Here is a 12,167-nt window from a genome sequence, read left to right on the forward strand (position 1 = left end):
ACTGCATAAAGCTTACATAAAGATTAAAAAGCAATATTGCAGTAACAACACGTATACAACATTGCATTCCTGCAAAGCATTCAACATTGCAAGCCATGAGCCATGAAGGACTTCTGCTGATCTGGAAAGGAGCAACGTACCAAATACCAATTAACTCAACGCTTTTAAGAGACACAGTTCTATCGGAGGTGAAATCAAGATTTGGACCAGGATCACACAAGTCTCTATATGCAAGACGACCAGTTGTGTGTGTCCACCTGTACAAATGACACAGAAGAGAACGCTTATTGCTGATAAAAGAGCACGTTTACTGCACCAAACAGCAATGGGCTTCTTACCCGTTGAATCCTCTGTTTTATACCCCACCCCCATCCCCAAAGCACCGCTGATGCTAATGCTAATAAGATCTATTACCTCAAGAGGGTATTTGTATCTTAACTAGTTATAGAATGAATCACACACATTTTTCGAAATGCAAGCCAGTGGCTTACATTTCGAAAGCCACAAGTCGGTAGTTCCATGACCACGAAAGAACCTCTTTACTTTTCCCTTGACTACATTCGAAAAATTATAGCTCTGAAAACCGTGCTTTAAAGAGAGCTCTTAAAAAAACTGCATTTAGAAGCTTCAAAGTTAAAATTTTCGAGAGAAATTCGCCGAACCATTTCCTTTTCCCTAAAATGACCAATCTGAAAGTGCATTTTTTCGCCTCCAATCATGAAAACTTTTCCAGGGAGATCAACCAACCCTTCCCAGCAGTGGATTTTAGAGAGAGGGGGGGGGGGCGTTTCCGAAAGGATAAGTTATTTTAACAATTTCATTTATTACTTTTAATTGACTTCTCAAAAACAAAAAGATATTTTTTTAGTTACATTTAAAAATAACAAAACCTGCAAAGCATATTAAAAACATTTTTATTTGTTGAAGAAGTAATGTTGGAGTCAGAGACCAAAGCGGTAGAAAACATTGAACCTTACAGTTTTCGAAATAACTGTTTTCGTGTTATAATCATACAATGTTTTAATCATACAATGTTATAATCTTACAATGTTCTTGATTAAAACCGCCCATTTTATGGCATCTCGGTGAAGTTATATAGGGTTTAGTATTTAATGGGATCGTTTCTGAAATTTTAAAAGTATTTTCTTTTTTTTTTTCTGAAAGAGCATGCTTAAAAACATAGGATTTGTCCGTTTTTTAAATAATTTGACAAAGTTTAATATTTTTTAAAATTTATTTTGATCGGTGCGCAGATGCAATTTTATTTTTTACGCTTCTACACATGACATCACAAGTGATGAAATGCCATTCAGTAATGCCATTAGCACAGAGCATAATATTTAATTCGCATCTTTACTCACATGTACTGGCGACGATATAGTTGATAGCAAGCGTAGAGCGCAATGTTTAATTCGCTTCTGAATTATCATAACCTGAAACACGGTAGACAGCAAGCGCAAGCATTCAGCGCGCCAGTGGAATATGCGATAAAGTGCATCACTTGTGACGCCATAAAGACCATGCCTCACTAGCGCAGCCAGAAATCCCTTCTGGAGGGGGTTTTTTGATCAAAAATTCCTTTGCAGTTTTTTTTTTTTTAATTAAAAATACCTTCGAGAGAAAGTTTTTAATCAAAATTACCTTCTGAGGGAGATTTTTTGATAAAAAAAACCTTCTGAAAGGGCTTTTTGATCAAAACAGCCCTTTCATATGCATAAACTAATGTATCAGAATTTGTATTTATGTTAAAACCAATGCCTCCTCTGGGAGGACTCCCCCCCCCCCTTCGCTGCGCCACTACCATGCCTTGTTTGAAAAATCGGACATTTCAAAAAATTAATTAAAAATTGAACCTTTTGAAAGTAAAAGGTTTTCCTCGCTCTATGTTTTTTTTTTTTTTTCGTTTATTCTATCAATTCTAGTGAGTAAAAGCAGTACTTTTAACTGATGGAAACAACCCCATTGGCTTGAAATGATAAAGATATTTCACGTCTATATTCAAAGCATAATAATGCCTAATATTTATGTTCTGGAAAGTAGATTAATTGGTCTTAAGGAATCCTAAAAAAATATTTAAAAAAAAAACATGAAAACTTTGTTATAAAACATTGCATGGAGAGGGAGGAGGGGGTGCGATTTTCAATTTCCATGCCCCCTCCAAAAATTATTTATATGTCCACCCCTGACAATTCCCTTCTTTAAGGTCTCAAAATATAACCTAAAATTGCATTTTTCAATTTTCAATATCAAAACGTTTCTAAGAGCAGCCCTCCGAATTCTGATACCTTTATTTTAGCATCATCAAAGAGGTTCTAAAATGCGTTTCGAGGACTTCAAACTTGAAAATATATTGGGGGAGAATCTCCGAGCTCATAGGCGACTGCTGCCCAAAAAGGGGTGGGGGTCAATGGAGAAGCGTGGGGAGGTAGGTTAGGAATGCAGTACCCCTAAAAACAACTTTAAAGAATAGGCGCTATGAGGTTTTAACGTCATATTGATTAAATGACCTTCTCCAAAAATTCGGCGCACGGCCTCAAAACTTGGAACAAATGGCCACCATAAACTCCCTTCTTTCCATTTAAAGCTCCATTTTAATTTTTATGAAATAATAGTATGAGAAAAATAAAAAACACACACACTAATTAAGTCGATAGGTATTCCTATAAACACGTGGGTCGGTCAGTTACACCAAATTTCGATCTATCGTTAATTTTGAACTTAAAAAGTAGAGAGGAAAAGCTCCTTTATATACTTTTGAAAGTGAAGAGCAGGTGCCGCCTGTGCTTGGAACCCCAACCCTTTTCCTTACGTTTTAGTATCAAAGATAACCCAAACTGCGTCTTTAAGAATGCAGTTCTTAAATTATCCGAAGAAAATCCTTAAATCCTTTCCTCCTCCTTTTTTTTTTTTTCTTAAATCATAAAACATATTTTCACTTATCGCTGTAATTTGAGCCACAAAGAAAAAACTAAGGAACAAATATGAGTTTTTCAATATTTCTCTTCTTTTGCCTTCTTACAATTTGCCAACAGGAAATTTGCCGCCCCTAATGTCTGCCGCCCTAATCGGTGGCACAGTTTGCCTACCCCAGGAACCCGCAACTCCAATAAACTAAAGGAAGCGCTGCAGCCCCTGGCTAATGGCGGCTGAAAGAGGTAACACAAACAAATGCGTTAACTTCGTATGCATGAGTTTTTGTTTTTAGTCTTTTGAAATCATTTTTTAAAGACTTGTGAATATTCTGACATATTTAGAAAGACACGAGAAATCAAGATGTATTACTAAACGTTAGAAATTAAGTCGAGTCACATAGTAAGTTGCTCTCAAGCAGCAGAGTCAACGATAATGATTCTGCCGCCTGCGCTAAAGCACAGAATAGTACTTCCGTAAATGCGTCTACCGGCCTGTATATAATCCTTCGTCCAGCATTTGTTTAGTTACAGAAGGAACTTAATTAGTATTAAAACTTGGCTCCTGCAGCTTTTTTTTTTTCAACTTTAGGTGATTATTCCTATTTTGGACGTAATTTAGACTATTAACGCATTAGAATAAGCTCAGACCCAGCAATTCTTTCATTAGAAAATAAGCCCTGATTACCAACATTGTGTGCCATCAAAAAAAGACCACGCATGATGCAAATTCGCATTCAAGACAACAATCGACCCTTTCCCAGATAACAAACAAGCACATACTAGAAAAAGCTCTTTCCTTCCCTTCAGAAAACAAACATTGATCTCTACTTGCATCATCTTCATCCATTTCGAACAACAATGGTCCGGATGACGCGCTCGTTTGATAACGGAACGCTTCGATAAAGGTATAAAGAGGAGTACGTGGTCCGGCGACACCTCATAGGTCTTTCGTATGATGAACAGGATCCGAACGCATAGTCTGCAATTTCTGACCGCTTCCGAGTGTCCGGTTGCCTTGGATTTCAGTCACCTGTTGATGTGGATGACCACCCGCCATGACGATGAGGTCCTCGATCCTCTCACGTGAACTTAGCAAGCAGAGGGGCTTGCTCAGGGGCAAAAAAGTTTCGACCAAGAGAAGTAAGTGAGATCGCATTTTATCTGTAATTGAGGCAGTGGCGCAGCAAGGGGGGTGTAAAAACACCCCCTAGAGCCATTGGTTTAACATAAATGCAAATTCTAATACAGTAGTTTATGCGTATGAAAGGATTGTTTTGATTTTTGAAAAATCTTCAGAAGGTACATTTGATTTAAAAAAAAAAAACTCTCAGAAGATATTCTTCATCAAAAAAAAAAAAAAAAAACGCTCTAGAAGATACTTTTGATCAAAAAAACTCCTCCAGGAGGTATTTTTCATTAAAAAAAATCATCCAGAAAGTATTTCTGGCTGCGCTAGTGAATTGGTGAAAACCTATCATGGCAGTCTCGTATTGTTACGATTAGGATCTTCCTAGCCTTCACAACGCTGCCAGGTTAGGTTTGCCCAACCAATAGTTCATATTCCTGATTCCAGACTTAGAGTGCTTCACTTCTATAGGCTTGAGGAAGGAAGAGTAAAAGGACATATGATCCAGTTATTTACTAAGTTTATTTAAAAAGGAAGATATTCATGGGACGAATTTCCAAGCAGATGAGAAAATCAGGGTTCATTATTTAAAACTTTTTAAGCCCCGAGCTAATCTTGAAATCAGGAAAATCGCTACTTCAACTGGTTTGTAGGCGTTTGAACTAGTTTACCGAAAGCTTCCAATGGGGGAAATAGTTTTATCTCATTGTTGATCACTGACAGTTTGATCTTCATTGAGGATTGACAAATTGATTAGGACCTGCCTAGCTAAAGCTGGGCCCAGAATCTTTTGCTAGTGAGCACTTTTGTGTTTGTAGTTGTATTATTGAGCATTACCAAACGTCTGCTAAATAAAGGGCATCCGAAAAATCCTTGACACATTTTTAAAATTCACAGAAAACCAACAAATTGTCGCATGAATATGCAGTTTGGGCCATATTATTTCACGTTTTTTGTGTGTGTGTTTTCATTTGTGCCAGGTTGCTAGCATTAATGATCTGAAAATGCGTATTACCCAAATAGGCTTTATTGTTTCGCAGTCCGTGATGTCTAACATGGGATGAACTTGAGTACCGTTTAGATGTGGTTTGAACAAAAAACGGTGCACACATTCAGCTCTATTGTTGTTAGGTTTTCCCTAACCATAGTAATGAAAGGCATTGTTGCTTTCTGTTTTAATGAAATGAACACCTCACAGAACTTGTTTCTCATACTTATGACGGTGCAACGCCACCTTTAAACACAACTTTTTTTTTTTTTCGATGTCATAAAAAATTTATAAACTTGTGATTTTTTTTTTTGTTCAAACCACACATCATACGACAATTCGTTGCTTTTCTATTATGATTTTTCTTTTTTTTAATGTGTCACGGATTTTTTGGACACCCTGTACTTTACTTGGTGATAATTCTGTTTGTATAATAATATTGGTGACAATTTCGTTTAGATGAGGACCGCTAAAACACTAGGGGAATACTTTCTAGAACGTCTCACAACTTTAAAACTGTAAGTTGCTCATTCTCTTCATTTTCAAACATTCAACGGAAGCAAACTCTTTACCTTAATGAGAGCTAATATTTTCAAACTTCAACTTCAGAAAATAGTTTTTATAACTTGTCTTTTTACCTTCGGCTTTATTTCGCGCGTGCATTACACAAACATCAGAAATTTACAAATTTAAGGCTTCAACTTAATTCATATTTAACGGCCCCACTCAGTTTTTTAGTTTAAAAGGGTGAGACTTTTAATTGTCAACATTTTACGCAAATAGTTCAATGTTCAAGCCGATGGCCTTCTGGAAAAACGAGACAGATAGAAAGCCATTAAAAATGGTCACCAAGCAACTAAAGAGCACAGAAGGAGATCAAAATGGACACATGACATTTTTAGACAATAAATATTGAAATTATTCAGAGTAAAACCCATATTATTGTGCTTCTGCAACTGCTTTAGTTTTCCTTTTTTTTGTTTTTCACTATGCCATTTTAATGTGAGGGTAATCGAGAGCAAAATTTTGTGCTCAGATAGTACGCTTTCCATTACGAATTTGAGATCTTGTTTCCGAGGGGCTTGTAAAAGCAGCTCTGATTAGCTATTCTCACTATCTTACTCCCTCCCCTCCTTTGCACAAGGAGGGGTGCCCGGAACTTACATTTTTGGGAGGCTAAATTCTCAATTTGCCTAATGAGGATGATTTCGCCGAATAGAAATCCTAATTTCGCCAAAGGATGAAAATTTGCCGAATGGAACTGCAAATTTTGGCGAATGGTACTCCAAATTTCGTCGAATGATGAAAATTTTGTCGAATCGTGAAACAAAATTTGCCGAATAAAGAAATTTTTGGAAAGTCACAGTGACCTCTCATCGGGGTTCCCCTGGTCACATGTCACGCTGTTTTTCATCAGCATATTGTTATTAAATATGCGTGATGCTACTTTTCTTGATACCGACTCCCTCTCCCTTGTCACAAGTTGTCGCAATTTCCCGAATCCCCCTTCCTCTCAAAGCTTGACGTCATTCATGGATATCCTCTTGATCAATGTCCCCAGTATATTATCTTTAAAATTCTCACACCACTATGTAAAATGTGTTTGGTGATCTGTCACTCTTTCCTTTCTCTATAGGCGAATCTCCTTCTCCTGTGAAACCTAAAACTACTTTTCTGGAGTCGAGCGAGTTGGACAACAGCTTTAGAACCAACGCTTACCCCAGCACAGCAGAAATCTTTCGGCTTTCCCAAGAGTTGGAGCTATCTCCAGCCACCATCAAAGTAACTAATATTTTTGCAAACCATCTTTCATTCTACATTAATTTTCTTTATTATTGTTTACTGCTTATACATCTACACTGACCTCCTTCGCCCAGCGTGTTTTCCGAAGCTCACTTTAAAAAAAGGCAGTAGGAGAAAAACTTATGATTAGTATAAATGACAATAACAAACTCTAGGTATAATGAATAAGGAAAAAATATGCAAGTATCAAGCTTTCGTGATTTCATATGTAACTTTTGTTCATTTTCAACTGCTGTCGGTAGTTTCGTTAACAGTAGCCAGTAGAGTCTATAGTTTTGGCCACGAAGAGATGGTGGATGAACTGGAAGGAATAGGATGAATAGGTAGGATCAGTGAAAACACGTAAGCAGAAAAGTTTGTACTGCTCGAGCGATCTCGCTGATCATACCTACTAAAAAATAAAGTCTTCCGTATCCGTTTCCAGTTCAGCCGCTATCTATCTCTTATCAAGCAATAGCAATGTCTTGAAGAAGCATAACCGATTTGTTGAAATGTCGATCAGTTGGATGGAGGGAAACAAAGTTGTTAGAGGCTGATGCTGCTCGTCTTGCATTGAGTTCAAGAAACACATTGAGCCGTCTCAATGTATCTCTCCAGAAGAGATATTCCTGGCCGACAACGAGCTACACTGCCGTGGACAGGTAAAAGGCTGTAACTGCGAATTTTTTATTTTGCATTTTCATCATCTATAGTACTTTATCTTTATTGTACAAGCTTGCTTATTTTGCTTCCGCTGAAAAAAAAACATCTAGTTCCGACATGTCCCTATTGTTAGTATTGAATCCAAAACGCGTTTCTTCCAATATCTTGAAAACTCATTTCTACAAATATCGCCGTTTATCTGCCCACGGCAGTACAGCGCCAGCAAAAGCTCGTTTTCTTGCTCTTCCAGTCAGAAAGAGAAGAATCACTTCTGTATCGCTGCTCGCTGAAGATCGTTTTGCGGCATCAGGGGATTTGAATCTCCACTCTTGCGGTGCTAAGATGCCTGCACAATGCAGAACTCTATGCAAGGCGACCAGTTGAGTGCATCCCCCTTAACGGACGAAATAGTGGGCAGGAGATCATGTTTTCTGGACTAAGCAGAAATAGACTTCTTTATTCTCCACAGACAAGTCCAGCTTCCCATTGGCAAGCCATGAGCCATGAAGGGCTTCTGCTGATCTGGAAAGCAGCAATGTACCAAATACCAATTAACTCAACGCTGTTAAGAGACACAGTTCTATCGGAGGTGAAATCAAGATTTGGACCAGGATCACACAAGTCTCTATATGCAAGACGACCAGTTGTGTGTGTCCACCTGTACAGATGACACAGAAGAGAACGCTTATTGCTGATAAAAGAGCACGTTTACTGGACCAAACAGAAATAGGTTTTTTTACTCTTCTCAAAAAAAAAAAAAAAAAAAAAAAGCTCCAGATACATATTGTAGAGCGTTTCGGGGCACCTGCTTATCTGAAGGGAAAAACACTCCGAAAACCATCAATCCAACGTTGTTGAAAGACATAGTTCTAGCGGAGGTGAAATTAGGGTTTGGACAGGGATCTCACTCTGCGTCACACTGTTCTGCATGTACTTCATGGATTAACTCTGACTGGGGCCGTGGTAGCCCGATCGGTAGAGTGTCGGATTCGGGGCCGGAGGGTCCTGGTTCGAACCTCGATGGTCGAAGACCCACCGTCGTCATTAAAGGGGATTGGGCGACGTTAAATATGCTCGTGGTCTCAATGTCCTCCAAGTGAAACGATACCTCTGGGGGTGCTAGCACCAGGTAGTTAATAGCTCCTGGACTAGTTCCAAATTCTCATTAACTGTTCGATCCGGTGATGGTGCTGCCATCTATCGGTATATAAAATAATGGAGGCAAGGCGCTTAGTATGCAGTCCTCGACATCAATACAGTTGTAGTCAGTTGTGACTCTGAATAGGAATAGGAATAGGAACTCTGACTGGCGTGAGATATCGACATGACATCCCTCATCCATATACATTCATTCATATTCAGCATGCTGGTGCTACTGGCAATAATTTCATTCTGGCACAAATGCCTGCAATCGTTCAGTGTGATTCACTGCAAAAGCAGTTTTTTGCGAACGATCCCTCACGATTCGCCTCCTATCCAAGAATTATTGATATTTGGCTCATTAGAGACATTTTTTTAAATTTTTTAGATATTGAACTGGAATTTGACAATAAGTTGAGCGGTCTAACTGTATTTTAAATTAAGGTTATAAATCGCTATCGTTCGCGCATACGCAAGGAAAATTTAATCGCTTTGAACGTTCATAATTCTTAAAATTTTCAATTGAATTTCAAATTTCAGCATTACGTTTCTCTTGTATGTGCTGTCAAATACTCTGAAAGTTTGTAAAGGTGCGAATGAAAACTGCGTGTTATGAGCCATAACGCATTGCATGAAGTTGGTTCAAAACTAAAACATATTGCTACTTTTCATTGAAAAGTTTGTAAATTTTTCATAGTCATTACACAGTAGTAAATAATGCCTTTCTGTTTATGATAGGATACGCAATTGAATTTTTAACTGAAATGCGCAGTCTTTGAAGAGAAATTCCGTGGTTGCACCTCAAAATGACGTATTGTTATGAATTTAAATTAAATGCTTGTATTCGAACTCTGAATGTATACATTAGTGTCTGAAATTTATTCTATTTCTTGAATTAGTACTTCAGAAGATGTAAAAATTTAATTCAATATATTGACTGGTGAGTCATTTGAAATGCTTTCAGTTTGAGCTGGTCTTGAATCAGCAAATATCAGTCAACTGGATGTTGTAATGGTTTTCCAAAAGCCGGTTTCAAACATTATTACGATAAATAAGGGTTTTTTACTAGCTATTTAAAAATCTTTAAAAATTTCATTCTTCACAGTTGAGGCAGTGAGAAGCAAAGAGATGTAAGTGGACATTTTTAAGTTTTGAGTAAAACGCGTTTAAAGATAACGTTCTAGGTGGGCTTTCATTGAATTTTTTTCTGTATCATGCTGTTCAGAGGTATCTACCAGGGCTACTAGTACTATCTCGTGCCCCAAGACAAAGGATAGGTTCCCATACTATTTGTACTGGTTATCTCCAAATTTTTAATTTTTACACTTACATCCCTTTACTTCTCACTGTCTCAGTTTATCTTTGAACCAAGAACCTACGTGTTATAAACATGTTAAAAAGCTTCTACAACAAAGAATTGGTATAAACTTCGGTACATGAAGTAACTGTATAACAAAAAAATTTTTAAATTTTAGACTTGCACTACAGTAATAATTTTCAGTAGGAGATCGCAAGCAGTTGTGGGTCTTTAATGATTTTGAACACTATTTTAACACTCTGATTATTAAGCACTGTCAGTTAAATTAGTTATCAGCAATAAGAGGTATTTCAAGTTATTTTGACACTTCACTTTGTACTTAGTAACGTCCTCTTTGGGAACATGGTACATGTTTCAATGCTTCTACGGAATTGAAACTAATTTCTGTTCATGGAATACATAGACCGAAGGTAAACAAAAAATTATTCAGAAGATTTACTGCTGTGGTGCCACTTATGAGGATTTTCTCTTGAATTATAAAGACAGTTAACCGATAAAATTTGAATTTGCTGCCTGCTTGGCTCCAATTTGTTCTCGTCAAGCCCAGCACGTGATTGAGGTCACGAAATGGCGCAATGCTTTGTTTACATCTACTCTATCCTTCCCGTTAATTAGGTTTACATATGAGGCAGAGAAGCAAGGGGATTTTTAAGTGGCAAAATTAAAAATTTGGAGATAACCAGTACACATGATAGGTGAACCTCTCCTCTATTTTGGGGCAAGAGATGGTACTAGTATTCCTGGGAGTGGCTGCTAAACAGCATGATTTAGAAAAAATTTCAATCAAAGCCTACCTAGGATGTAATCTTTAAACGCGTTTACTCAAAACTTGAAAATGTCCACTTACATCCCTTTGCTTCTCACTGCCTCATATGCATATTGTCTAAAAGCATTTTCTCTGTGAATGTTATCAATTTATTTTAATTTTCTTGTAATGTCTCGATTTCGTTTCAGGCTGAATTCCAGAAAAGAAGACAGTCCGTCCGAGAACGTAACAAGTTGTCGGACGACACCATAATCTACAGTTCCACTCTGCCCCACTTGTTCCTCTTGCTTCATATGCTATGCAGCCGATTCAACTGCACCCAACAGACCCTCCTCCAAATCGCCGTTTTCATTTTTTCCGTATTCTCAGTCTGGTACTCTGTATACATTAAGATCAGACACGACAACTATAACCAAGAGCTCGTCTTCTTAGGTTGATTCCTCCATGTTAATTTGAATTATTCTAAATACTCTGTCAACGTCAAGATCCTACATGACACTACTCTCAAGGATTATTATTCTTACTTGACTTTTCAAGGTTGATTTATATGATCTCAGTTACTCTGGCTGTACCAATATCAGAAAAGATGATTGAATTCAAGAGTTTGGGTGATACAATCTGCCTGCATTAAGATGAAGCACAACAATTATAATCAAGAATTTGTTCTTAGTTTGATTTCTCAAAGTTATCAACATCAATATCAAACATGATAACTAAGACCAAGATTTTGTCTTTTTAAGATGGTATAAATTATGTATGGTACACTCCGTCTACATCAAGATCAAACTCAACTGCTCATGAATACATCTTCTTAGGCTGGTTCTTCGAGGTTGCTTTAAATTATCTTTGTTGCCTTGACTATATCAAGATCAGGAACGACAACTATGGCCGAGAATGTGACTTCTCAGGTTTATACCAGTTTTTCTGGTGTGGAAAAATTGTCTGAATCTCCTCTGCCAACATCAAGATCAACCAAACACATCTACTCAAAAGAATTCAACTTCCTTAGGTTGAATCTTCAAAGAGGATTTTTAGCTAGTTCCCTACTGACCAGATATAATTTGTAATTCAACTTGAAGTAGTGAGAAACAAAACTTGAAGTAGTTTAAAAGAAAACAAAACTTAAATGTTAAAAACATATTCCATGTTAAATAAGAGAAGGAGATTTGAAGTTGCGCTGGTTGATTTACAAAATAAAGATTGCGTAAAAGCAGAGGTCATGTGCTTTACTGTGTCTTTATAAAATGCTGAGTAACGTTCGACGGTTCTAAGCCCAAAAAGGATAGTAGGGGAGACCGCAGAGAAACTCTGAACAACGCCTTTTTTTTTTTTTGTTAGACTAGCGTGAGCGTTGTATGTATAGTACAGGATTCGGCATAACACCCATGTGGTATCGACAAATAGCATTATATGTGCCAGGCTTGGAGTAATCGCGGATTACGTAATCGTAATCTGAGTAATCGATTACTTTT

The 12,167-nt window shown here is 37.4% G+C and overlaps 1 protein-coding gene across 1 annotated transcript; it reads left to right on the forward strand.

Annotated features, from left to right (window-relative positions):
* The first annotated feature begins 3,823 nt into the window (after window positions 1–3,823).
* Window positions 3,824–11,908, forward strand: LOC129228217 (uncharacterized). The gene is made up of 3 exons (XM_054862882.1): window positions 3,824–4,052; window positions 6,663–6,808; window positions 10,884–11,908. Exons 1-3 carry the CDS (start codon window positions 3,968–3,970, stop codon window positions 11,130–11,132), a joined length of 480 nt encoding a protein of 159 aa, XP_054718857.1. The 5' UTR covers window positions 3,824–3,967; the 3' UTR covers window positions 11,133–11,908.
* The last annotated feature ends 259 nt before the right edge of the window (window positions 11,909–12,167 follow it).

Source organism: Uloborus diversus, chromosome 8 (genome assembly GCF_026930045.1).
Source record: "Uloborus diversus isolate 005 chromosome 8, Udiv.v.3.1, whole genome shotgun sequence".
NCBI lineage: Eukaryota > Metazoa > Arthropoda > Arachnida > Araneae > Uloboridae > Uloborus > Uloborus diversus.